At 39.0% G+C, this 13,124-nt stretch overlaps 1 protein-coding gene across 8 annotated transcripts in view; it reads left to right on the top strand.

Annotated features, from left to right (window-relative positions):
* The window catches only part of DHX57 (DExH-box helicase 57), a 73,287-nt gene that overhangs the window by 21,896 nt on the left and 38,267 nt on the right, over positions 1-13,124 (top strand). For 5 of the 8 annotated variants that reach the window (XM_027113328.1, XM_027113329.1, XM_027113327.1 and 2 more), the window contains 4 exons: positions 4,478-4,695; positions 9,085-9,243; positions 10,249-10,434; positions 10,729-11,567. In XM_027113328.1, the coding sequence (XP_026969129.1) occupies positions 4,484-4,695; positions 9,085-9,243; positions 10,249-10,434; positions 10,729-11,567 (1,396 nt within the window). In that variant the 5' untranslated portion in view covers positions 4,478-4,483. Of the gene's footprint in view, positions 1-4,477; positions 4,696-9,084; positions 9,244-10,248; positions 10,435-10,728; positions 11,568-13,124 lie in introns of those variants that run through there. The other 3 variants (XM_027113331.1, XM_027113332.1, XM_027113326.1) reach the window with 2 other exon arrangements.

The following is a 13,124-nucleotide window of genomic DNA, read 5'->3' on the forward strand; positions in this document are numbered from 1 at the left end:
GATACGGACCATTTTTAAAGTCTTTATTGAATTTGTTACAATATTGCTTCTGTTTTATGTTTTGGTTTTTTGGCTGCGAGGCATGTGAGATCTTAGCTCCCCAACCAGGGATTGAACCCACACCCCCTGCATTGGAAGGTGAAGTCTCAACCACTGGACCGCCGGGAAGTCCCTGGTTATCTATTTTAAATATAGCAGTGTGTATATGTCAATCCCAAGCTCCCAGTCTATCCCTCCCCACCACCCTTCCCTCATGGTAACTGTAAGTTTGTTCTCTAAGTCTGCAATGTTCTCTAAGTCTGTGAGTCTGTTTCTATTTTGTAAATAAGTTCATTTGTATCTTTTTTTTTTTAAGATTCCGCATATAAGCCATATCATATATTTGTCTTTCTCTGTCTGACTTACTTCACTTAGTATGATAATCTCCAGGTCCATCCATGTTGCTGCAAATGGCATTATTTCATTCTTTCTTTCTTTATTTTTAAATATTTATTTATTTATTTATTTTGCTGCGCTGGGTCTTAGTTGTAGCACATGGGATCTTCGTTGCAGCATGTGGGATCTTTAGTTGCGGCATGTGGGATCTTTAGCTGTGACATGTGGGCTCTTTTAGTTGCAGCATGTGGGCTCTTAGTTGCAGCATGCAGGATCTAGTTCCCTGACCAGGGATCGAACTCGGGCCCCCTGTGTTAGGAGCACGGAGTCTTAACCACTGGACCACCAGGGGAGTCCCCTACATTATTTCATTCTTTTTAATGGCTGAGTAATATTCCATTATATATGTGTACCACATCTTCTTTATCCATTCATCTGTCGATAGACATTTAAGTTGCTTTCATGTCTTGGCTATTGTAAACAGTGCTGCAGTGAACATTGGGGTGCCTGTATCCTTTCTAACCATGTTTTTCTATGGATATATGCCCAGGAGTGGGATTGTGGGATCATATGGTAGCTCTATTTTTAGTTTTTTAAGGAACCTCCATGCTGTTCTCCATAGTGGCTCTACCAATTTACATTCCCACCAACAGTGTAGGAGGGTTCCCTTTTTAGAATAATTGTTCTAAAACCTAAGTCAGTCGTACCAAGCTTTTGCTTCTGCTTTTGCTTCTGCTTTTGCTTCTGCTTTTGCTTCTGCTCTCAACAACAATCCATGTTGTTGCTAATGGCATTATTTCATTCTTTTTTATGGCTGAGTAATATTCCATTGTGTATATATTACCATATCTTCTTTATCCGATCATCTGTCAGTGGACACTTAGGTTGCTTCTCCAGCTGTACATTGTTACAGTTATTACTTTACCATCTGTAATCATTTTCTTAACCCAGTACAACTATGCTCCCACTGATCTGCTTTGTTCGTTATTGGCAAATATATTACATTTCTGTACATCACAGGTCCAATACTACATTATATACATACTATTTTATACAATTGCTTTTTAACTCGGTTATGTGAAGAAAGGAGAAAAATATACATTTACACTGTTTTGTTGGTTTTGAGGGGAGGGGGTTTCTGTTTTTTGGGGTTTTTTTGTAATTACACAATTGGTGTACATATTGGTGTACGTATTACACAATTGGTGCTCCTTGTTTTTTGTGTGGATTCAAATTATCATCTAGGGTCACTTGCTTTAGCTTGAAGAGCTTCCTTTAGTATATTTTTGTAAATCAGGTCTGCTGTCAACAAATTCTCTGCTTTTATCTGAGAAACTTTTAATTTCACCTTCATTCTTGAAAGATAGCTTTTCTGGATATAGGATTATTGGTTGACAGTTCTTTTCTTTAAGTCCTTTGAATGTATTATGTCACTGCCTTCTGGCCTCCATCATTTCTGCCAGAAAGTCAACTGTTAATCTTACTGGGTTTATATCTGGAAGTGTCAAGTTGTTTTTCTCTAAATGCTTTCAAGATTTCTCCTTGTCTTTAACTTTCAGCATTTTTACATACTGTGTCTGTTTAGGGATCTATGGGTGTATCCTACTTGGACTCCTTAGAGCTTCCTGGCTGTGTAGGTTATTGTCTTTCAATAAATTTGAGAAGTCTTCTGCTGTTATTTCTTTTAATATTTTTTCTGCTCTTTTCTCTCTCTCTCTCCCCACTATCCTTCTGGTGCTCCTATTATGCATAATACTAACTTTGGACTTAGTTTGGGTGTAGTTAGTTTGGCTTAGTTTGGGCTTAGTTTGTTCTTCTTTTTTCTGGTTCCTTGAGGTGTAAATTTAGATTGTTTATTTGATATCTTTTCTTTTTCGTAATGTAGGCATTTATTGCTCTAAACTGTCCTCTTAAAACTCCTTTTGCTGCATCCCATAAGTTTTGGTATGTTGTGTTTCCACTTTCAATTGTTTAAAGATATTTTAAAATTTCCCTCTTGATTTTGTCTTTGACCCATTGGTTGTTCAGGATCATGTTATTTAATGTCCACATATTTATGAGTTTTCCAGTTTTCCTTCTGTTATTGATTTCTAGTTTCATACCATTGTGGTTAGAAAAGATGCTTGATCTGATTTCAGTCTTCTTAAGTTTGTCAAGACTTGTTTTATAGCCTAAGATATGATCTATCCTGGAGAATATTCCATGTGCATTTGAGAAGAAAATGTAGTCTCCTGCTTTGAATGGAATGTTCTGTGTATGTCTGTTAGGTCCATTTGGCTTAAATTATAGTTCAAGTCCAATATTTCTTTACTGATTTTTCTTTCTGGATGATCTGACCATTGTTGAAAGTGTGGTATTAAAGTCCCTTATTATTTTTGTGTCGCTGTCTATTTCTCTCTTCAATTATGTTAATATTTGCTTTATATATTTAGGTGCTCTGATGTTGGGAGCATAAATACTTACAATTGTTAGATTCCCTTGATGAATTGACCCCTTTATCGTTATATGATGATCTTCTTTGTCTCTTGTTACAGTATTTGACTTAAAGGCTATTTTGTCTAAGTATAGCTACCCCTGCTGTCTTTTTTTTTTTTTTTTGCGGTACGCGGGCCTCTCACTGCTGTGGTCCCTCCTGCTGCGGAGCACAGGCTCCGGACGTGCAGGCTCAGTGGCCATGGCTCACGGGCCCAGCTGCTGCATGGCACGTGGGATCCTCCCGGACCAGGGCACGAACCCACGTCCCCTGCATTGGCAGGCAGACTCTCAACCACTGCACCACTAGGGAAGCCCCCCTGCTGTCTTTTGGTTTCCATGTGCATTTACTGTCTTTTACATACCTTCAGTTTCAGTCTATGTGTGTCTTTAAAGCTGAAGTGATTCTGTTGTAGGCAGCATGTAGTTGAGTCTTTTTTAACTTTTTAAAATTTATTTTTATTTATTTATTTTTGGCTGCATTGGGCCTTTGTTGCTGCATGCAGGCTTTCTCAAGTTGCGGTGAGCGGGGTCTACTCTTCATTGTGGTGTGTTGGCTTCTCATAGCAGTGGCTTCTCTTGTCGCGTAGCACAGGCTCTAGACACAAGGGCTTCAGTAGTTGTAGCATATGGGCTCAGTAGTTGTGGCTTGCGGGCTCTAGAGCACAGACTCAGTAGTTGTGGCACATGGGCTTAGTTGTTCCGCGGCACATGGAATCTTCCCAGACCAGGGCTCGAACCTGTGTCCCCTGCATTGGCAGGTGGATTCTTAACCACTGCGCCACCAGGGAAGTCCCGAGTGTTGTTTTTTTATCCATTCGGCTACTCTGTGTATTTTGATAGGAGAATTTAGTCCATTTACATTTGAAGTAATTATTGATAGGTAAGGGCTTACTATTGCCATTTTGATTGTTGTTTCCTGGGTGTTTTATAGATCCTTTGTTTCTTTCTCTCTTGCTATCTTCCTTTGTGATTTGATGATTTTCTGTAGTGGTATGCTTTGATTCCTTCCTCATTATCTTTTATGTATCTACCATAGATTTTTGCTGTGTAATTTGTTTTGTTTTGTTTTGTATTTTTGCTTTTTACCATGAGACTGACATAAAACATCTTTTAGTTGTAACATTCTATTTTAAGCTGATAACATCTTAACTTTGATCGCATACAAAACTCTACAGTTTTACTTCCCCCAGGCAAAGTCTCTGAGCTAGGGCTGTGTTTCTGCAAGTGTATATGTAAATATAAATTTTACTTATCAAATTATGTATTAAATACATGAAAACATCTCTTCCCAACTAGAGTTTTTTAAACCCTATGCAAGACCTAACCAGATCAGAACGTAGCATTGGATGCTACACACCCTATGTATGATTTGAAACTTCTCCATGTGTTTCTGATGCACATCCTGGTTAAGAAATCTGTGTCAGAGACGCTCACTAAATATTAATCCTAAGGGGGATATGCTTGTAAATCTTTTGTGAAGCAGTTTATCCATGCTTGTCCTAAACTGGCCCTTTTAAAGTATGCATTTTCCTTTTTTCCTTTAAAATAGGCTATTTCCATAACTTGACAAAGCATTATTATACTTGTCTGATTTTTATAATGTCTGTATTACTTTTTTCTCTTGCAGGTGAAAATGAGTTCTTCAGTAAGAAGAAAAGGCAAGCCAGGGAAAGGAGGTGGAAAGGGGTCTTCCAGAGGAGGAAGAGGAGGCAGAAGTCATGCTAGTAAATCTCATGGGGGTGGCAGCGGTGGCGGTGGCATTGGTGGCAATAGAAAGGCCTCAAGTAGAATTTGGGATGATGGCGATGACTTTTGTATCTTCACTGAATCAAGGCATTCATCCAGGTCATTATACTCTTTGAATATTCAAATGTGAAAACAGTATCAATTCCTGATCTAACAGATGACTAAGACAAAGGGGGAAAATGTCAAGTAATTCTGGCCAAGTTATCTTCCTCTTGTTTTAAAGCCCCTTCTTTGTAACCTTTTCTAAAGGCATGATGGCAAATAACACCTTTTGTTAGGCCGGGGATGGGGGTGGTGCTTTGAAATCTGAAGTTAACTTTAACTTCCACATGACACTGTGAATTGAGTATAATATTGTTATTGTAATCAGTATTACTAGGAAAGTAAATACTGGAAATTGTGAAGGTGATGACAATTATTTTAAGTATTTCTTAGGCATTGTAGTTTGAAGGTCTCCAAATGAGATCTGGCAATACTCCATCTGTCTAGTTGATGAATTATCTATTTTCCAACCAGATCAACCAAATAGGCAGTTAGATTCAAGAGACTATACTGTATAGGATGTTATAGGCCATTATAAGGATTTTGTTTGTTTTTGTTTTACTTTAAGTTTTAAAAGTCATGTTCATTGAAGTGTAATTTACGTTCAGTAAAACTCAACCTAAAATTTGACAAACGCAACCATCGCCATAAACAGCTCTTCAAAACTCCCACATGCCCTTTGCAACACACTCCTCCCTGATCCTTAGGAATCCATTGATCTGTTTTCTGTCAAAGGGGTCAGATATAAACATTAAAATTATTTATTATAGAAAAAATCATAAGCACATAAAACCAAGTTTTTAAAAGGATACTTTGGAATGTATAATCTTTAGAATAGTTCAAAGAATGGGATTTTAAAATAACCTTTGAAAATTAAAGCACAGTTGAGAAAGGTGTCTTAGGATAGTTGTAGAATAGCTAGTCTAGTTATTGTGTCAAGCTTCAGGCTGGGGCTGGTCAGTAGAAAAACTATTTTAAATAATGGAATTGAATTCTACAGACATTCTCAATGGGGCAGACATACGTTCTTACAGGTATTTGGCACCTCAAAAGTTCACCCCTGCTACCACCAGGAAAGGTCAAGGAAAGCAAAAACATCTGTTCTGTATATATCAGTCATCACATGTTCAAATACACCTTACCTACCTGAAGTGCTTCTTTCAAGCGCCACAATTCTGTCTTTCAAGCACCAGCTGTGAGGTTTGTCAGCATCTTGAACTGGACTGAGCCAAGTCACGTGCCATGGCCAAAAAGGCCATTATACGGACTTTGGCTTTGCTTTGAGTAAAATGGGAAGCCATTGAAGGGTTTGAGGCAAGTGTGTGTGACATCAGTCACTCTAGCCAGAGTTACTGCTATTCAGTATATCCCTTCATGTGAATTAGAAAATGGTGCCCCTTTCTTTGGGCAGTTATAGCTCCAGGATGGATGTCTTGGCAAGCAGAGCATAGACTGGATTTTAGCTTTTGCTGTCCCCTCCTTCCCTACTTTAGGACCCTTTGCATAGTGTATAGTCTGTGCACCCATATTCAGTGGCCCTGCCTCAGTGTGCTCTGTGGAGAATAGACTACAGGGGGACATGGGTTGGAAGCAGGAAGACCAGTTAGAAGGTACACTCCAACTGGCAATTTCATAGGCAATTTAATATATAAGTCTGGAGTTCAAGAATAAGATCTAGGCTAGAGAAGTAAATGTATGAGTCCTCTAGGAGTAAATGTGCTTTAAGGCTGTGGGACTGGATGAGATAGGATATAGAGAAGAGGTCTGAACTTTGAGCCCTGGGGCACTCTAGACTTTAGAACTGAGAGAGATTAGGAAAATGTGACAAAGTAGATTGAGGAGTTGCCAGTGAAGTAGGAGGAAGACTAAGCTTATTTCTGGAAGTCAAGGAATGAAGGTGTTTTCAAGGGAAGTATCCAATCAGATTGGATTGGATACTTAAAGGGAATACGCAAGTTATATAAAAAATGCTTCTAATAGGTCAAGAAAAATGTGTTCCGGGAGTTCCCTGGTGGTCCAGTGGTTAGGACTTTCACTGCTGTGGCCCCAGGTTCAATCCCTGGTCGGGAACTAAGATGCCACAAGCTGCGTGGCACAGCCAATATAAAGAAAAAAGAAAAATGTGTTCTGACAATTGTCCACTGGATTTGGCAATGTGGATAGCATGGGCAACCTTGACGAGAGCTGTTTGGTTTAGTATACTTAGTGTGGAGAAAACCCTATTGGAGTGTGTTTCAGAGAGAAGAGGAAAGAAAGTGGTGACAAAGACAATGATTTAGATAACCCTTTGAGGGAGTTTTTCTCTAAAGGGCAGGGGAGGGAGGAGAGATAGGATAATAGCTTGAGAGGGATATGCAGTCAAAGGGAAGATTTTTTTTTTTAAGATGGTAGATGTTATATAGCATGTCTGTAAGCTGATGGAAATGATCCAAAGGAGAATGAAGAACTGATGATCTGATGATGCAGAGGGAGGGATAAGTGCTGGAATGATTTCCTTGAGGAGGTTAAAGAGATTGTGTATACAGTATACAGAGGGACTGACTTTAGGATCGAGGATGGTTCATCCTTAGGAACTGGAAGGAAGGCAAAGTATAGGGGTTTACAAATAAGAGGTAGATGAGATAGGAGCATATGGAAGTTCTCTCCCTACCCACCCCCCCACCCCCCCTTTTTTTTTTCTAATCATGAGGAAACAATCAGACAAGTCCAAATAGTGAGAATTCTACAAGACAGCTAGCCTAAGTGCTTCAAAAAAGTCACTGCCAGGAAATAGGTGGGGGAACTATTCTAAATTAAAGGAGTTTGAGAAATGGCTAACTAAATGTCATTTTAAAGTAGATACTCATTAAGAAAATCTGTAGAAGACATGATTGAGGCAGTTAGGAACTTTGAATATGGATTATATATTAGATGATATCAATATAAAATATCTTGTGAGTGATAAGAGTACTGTGGTTATATAAAAGTATGTCTCTGTTCTTAGGAAATAACATGCTGAAGTATTTAAGAGTGAATGTGATGCCTGCAACTTACATTCAGATGGTTCAGCAGAGCATGCATGTACATATATGAGGGAGCATATATACATGCATCTGTGTGTGTGGAGAGAGAGAAATAAGAGAAGGGCATAACGTGTGTGTGCATTTAAGTATGGCAATTGTTAACAATTGGTGAATCTTGATAAATGGTGTTAATTTCTGTAGATTAAAAATTTTTTGAAACCAAAAGGGGTAATGATGAATTTGGGCTAACGTTTCTTTTCAGAGGTTGCAACTAAGTGGTTAAAAACCAGTCTATTCTATTTTCTCCTTTGGTACCCAGTTTTGCGAGTGTAAGTGTGTGGTTCTTTTCAAAGTCTCAATAATATGTTGGATTTTCAATGCAGAGAGAGTTTCTGCCATTTCCCTAGATTTGTGAAAATTTATAATGAAACATGCCAAGTGAAAAAAAGAACTTTAGTGAGGAAAGTTAAACTTTAGAGCTGATTATTGTTTTAAATATTAAAAAGTATCCCTAAAAAAAATCTAAATTCCAAAAATGAAAGATTGGTGAAATAAATTCTAGTACCTCTATATGTATGTGTAACCATTTAAAAGTTAAGTTGTAGGAAAATATTTAATTTGGGGGAAATGACAGTTTTATTTTGATAAGGAAATAAAGCAAATTATAAAAGATTATATATGCTGTACAATTTTATAAAAAATGTATGTGAAAAAGAATGATGTGATTTAAGATGACTTCTGTTTTCTTCTTGGTTCTCTACTTTTCTACAGTGAACATGTATTATTATGATTTTTGTAATCAGGAAATAATAATTTAGGTAAATATTTCAAAAATAGGGCTAGGGCTTCCCTGGTGGCACAGTGGTTGAGAGTCCGCCTGCCGATGCAGGGGACATGGGTTCATGCCCCGGTCCGGGAGGATCCCACATGCCACGGAGCAGCTGGGCCCGTGAGCCATGGCCACTGAGCCTGTGCGTCCGGAGCCTGTGCTCCGCAACGGGAGAGGCCACAGCAGTGAGAGGCCCGTGTACCGCAAAAAAAAAAAAATAATAATAATGCCTAATATTCACAAGATAGGACTCTGTTGTTTTCAGATCAAGTACCTCAAATAGAATGAAATATGTACTCTTTGTATGTAGCACATTTCTTTTGAACATCCACTAGTGCAGAAGGAGTCACCATAGCATTACTTTCTCCAGAGGACTCTTGAGCTAGTGAAGCCAGATTTAATGATGAAGCATCGAATCAGGTTTTTCTCCAGCAGTTTCAATATAATGAAATCTGGTAAATACTGTAGAAAATAGAGAATCTCTTCACATTCATTGTCATCTTTTGTAGGGTATTTGACAGTCCAGTCATGTTATATATATTTGGGGACCCTGAGGAGAGTGTAAAAGTTCTGCTCACGGATAAATGTGTAATTTTGTTCTTGTGTCCTTTGCAGACCTAGTAACAGTAGCGTGAGAAAAGGGGATGCACACCCCAAATGGAAGCCTGAAGCCAAAGCACCCCTTCAGACTCTACATATGACTTCTGAGAATCAAGAAAAAGTGAAAGCTCTTCTCCGAGACCTGCAAGAACAAGATGCAGATGCTGGATCTGAGTAAATTATCTTATTTCAGTAAATTACTATATTGAGGAAGATGCATTGGCAGTGCGAGGGTTCTGTGTGTCTTTGGAGTACTGTATCAGTACTGATCCTGTAGTGGCTGTATAACTAGTTGAAAGTGAGCCAAGAGAAATACAAGAATAATTATTCAGCAACAGTTTTAGAGTGAGTTTGTTTTGCAATATCTGTGAGCAATGGTACAGATCGCCTTTTCATCTTTACTTTTTCTAGGACAGTGCTAATATGGATTCAGTAGTTGCTTTATTGATAACCTTTCAAATAAAACCTTGTAGTGAACAAGTAGAAGCATTGTTCTAGGAGCAAATATTGAGTTGATCAGATGAAGTCTTATGATTACACTTCTCATGACCATCTGCCTAAGAGAAAGATTGTTTTAGACTTTTGGCTGTTTTGCTTTGTGATTTCAGTTGGAGAGGTTAATCCTTTCCATTTGCCACAATTAATGAACGGTCAGTCATGAACAGCTTAATTTCCATCCTATCTACAAATTGCATATCTGTCTTAAATTTAGGAAAGGTGGTTATGCAGCAAAGCAAAAAAAAAATAGCGATGGTTTTTATAAATGAGAAGAGAGAGAGGATAGCCAAGGCTTCTGTAGTTAAGAACACAGACTCTGGGTCAGACTACCTTGCTTAAAATCTCTAGTTGCTCTTTACTTTATAACCTTTGGCAGTTACTAATCTTCTCTTAAATTTTAGTTGATCATCTGGAAAAAAAAATAGAGATTCCAATCTGGCTGGGTTATTGGGAAGATTTTCAAAGAGATAGTACATATAAAACATTTAACATAGTACCTGGCAGGTAATAAATTCTGTTACTTGCCGAGATATAAATTAATAGGTCAATAAAAATAAATCAGTGACTGAATAGTGGTCAGGATTCTCTGTCCTTTGGTTCCTTGAATTAAATTCTTAGACTCTTACTAAATTTTTCTTTGAGGTAAGTAGAGTTAATATATGAAAATGTTACTTTTGCCAGAAGAGGTGTTTCTGGGGAGGAAGAAGATGATGAGCCTGATTATGATGATGAGCAGTACTGGTCAGCTGGACGAGAAGCTTCCCTTGTTCCCGACTCAGATCCTTTGGAATGTGCTGGTTCAGGCCTGGTGGAGCCTCATCATCCGGAATTTACAGTCTCAACATTTGCAGTGCAAAAACTTTCCAGGTTTGCTTTCATCATTTATGGGAAAATTGAAGGAAACTGAAAGTGTATTATAAACGCATCTACCACTCCTCGAATACTTTCGTGTTGTGTGCGTTCCAGTGGTACCTGATACGCCCAGTATCCTCTCTTTTAGGATAGGGAGATGAAGGAGGCGTTAGTATTATCAGGTACACTTTTTCAAGACACAAACCCTGCCTATGTATAGTTATGGCTTCCCATATATGTATTTAAATGAATTTCTCTTTTGAGGTTTGATATTACTCAGTCGTTTTTGTCGTGCTTCTCACTTGGCAGGTATGGTTTCAACACCGAGCACTGTCAGGTAGCCCTGAGAATTTGCAATGGAGACATGGGGGCATCACTGGAACATCTGCTCACCCAGTGTTTTTCAGAGACATTTGGAGAGAGGATGAAGGTCTCTGAGGCCGTTGCGCGTATAAGCTTGGATGAGTGTGTGGAGCAGCGACAGGAAGAGGCCTTTGCTCTCAAGTCAATCTGTGGAGAAAAATTTATAGAAAGAATTCAGAACAGAGTCTGGACCATTGGATTAGAACTGGGGTATTTGACGAGTAAATTCTGCAAATCCAAGCAAAAGGAAAGTACCAAAAATATACAGGAGACGTCACTTGAAATCTGTAAATTTTACCTCAAAGGAAGTTGCAAATTTGGATCAAAGTGCAAATTCAAACATGAAGTGTCCCCAAATCAAATTGTTGGAAGAGCAGAAAGAAGTGTAGATGATTCTCATCTAAATGCTGACGAAGATGCATCTTTTTTATACGAACTTGAAATTCGATTTTCTAAAGACCACAAATACCCCTACCAAGCTCCCCTTGTGGCATTTTATTCCACCAATGAGAATCTACCTCTGGCTTGTCGTTTACATATTTCTGAGTTCCTTTATGGCAAGGCCTTGACATTTGCAGAAACTTCAGAACCTGTTGTATATTCTTTGATAACCCTTTTAGAGGAAGAATCAGAAATAACCAAGTTACTAACATATACCCATCACAAGTACAGTGTCCCTCCTGTGAACTTTCTGCCAGTATCCTCTGGGACCAGAATAAATAATCCTGTCTGTCGTAAACCAGTGATTCCAAGTAATTCGTTTCTTTCAAATCAAATTCCAGAAGGTATGTAAGTCATTGATGTGGTGTTGTGGAGGCGGGATTTGGAATGATGGATTACAGCAATCAGAGGCTCTGAGGGCTGGTGTAGGATCTCCCCTGAGCTATGACCTGACTTTACTTGTAAGGCCTAATTCTGTCACTGTGTTCTGGCTCCCTGAATTGAAAGTTTGTAGTGATGTATAAGTTTATTCTAGCAGTCGAGGGCTGGAAGAACCTTAAAGCATCCTTCCAGAAAAGTCTGTTTCGTGTAATCCATTTGGTTTCCTGTGATTACTTCTGTTATTGTATATAGGATTACTTTAAAATGAGTTTTTAGAGATACTTCTCTTTCTATACCACCATCCATCCCCTCCTGCTTTTAGTATGCTAGACCCCCAAAAGTCATTAGGGGATGTCTCTCTTTATGGGTCCCTAAATCCTCAAATAGAGAAATGTTTGTACGAGCCTCTGGCTTCCTCCAGATCCGAGTGTGCCATGCAGAGTCTTACATCACAAGTAACCCCCCTTTCAGAGTTCACCGTAGGATCTCTCTTATTTTTTGCCACCTCTCTTTCAGAGCAGCAAGTTTTATTATTTCCCAGGAGTTCCTAGGTAAATGTCAACAGGTAGAGAACAGTGAAACTGCACCAAGATGCGGATGCCGGACAGCTGGCTAGGTTCCCTCACTGGCCCCTTGACTCGCTCCCAACCTGCCGCGAGTTCTAGCACTCAGATGTATTCCTCAAGAAATGACAAACTGTGTGTCGTGAACTTTTTTTTTAAGATAACAGCTTTATTAAGATATAATTTACACACCATAAAATTTACTCTTTTGAAGTGTACAATTCAGTGGTTTTTAGTATATTAACAGAGTTGTGCAACCATGACCACTGTCTAACTCTGGAACGTTTTCATCACCCCAGAAAGAAACTCTGTACCTGTTAGCAAGTCACTCCTCATTTCTCCCTTCCCCCAACCCCTAACAACCATGAGTCTATATTCTGTCTCTGTGGATTTGCCTATTCTGGACATTTCATGGAGATGGAATCATATAGTAAATATGTGGCTTTTTGTGGTTGGCTTCTTTCACTTAGCATGATATTTTCAAGGTTCATCCATGTTGTAGCATGTATCAGTACTTCATTCCTTTTTATTACTGAATACTATTCCATTATATGGACATACCGCATTTCATTTATTGATTCATCATATGATAGACATTTGGGTTATTTTGTGTCATGGAATTGTAGGTACACTTGCAAATATTTGAAACTTTCAGTTAATTTCTGAATGTACAGAGTCTACTGGATTAACAAGGCAGGGCATGATTTTGTTTTTTGTTTTTTGTTTGTGGTACGCGGGCCTCTCACTGTTGTGGCCTCTTCCGTTGCGGAGCACAGGCTCCGGACGCGCAGGCTCAGCGGCCATGGCTCATGGGCCCAGCAGCTCCGCGGCATGTGGGATCTTCCCAGACCGGGGCACAAACCTGTGTCCCCTGCATCGGCAGGCGGACTCTCAACCACTGTGCCACCAGGGAAGCCCTTTTCTTTGTTTTTAATTTGATTTAACCAGAGCCACTGA

This window comes from Aethalodelphis obliquidens, unplaced genomic scaffold, assembly GCF_003676395.1.
Source record: "Aethalodelphis obliquidens isolate GAN/ISIS:26980383/991018 unplaced genomic scaffold, ASM367639v1 scaffold12, whole genome shotgun sequence".
Classification (NCBI taxonomy): Eukaryota; Metazoa; Chordata; class Mammalia; order Artiodactyla; family Delphinidae; genus Aethalodelphis; species Aethalodelphis obliquidens.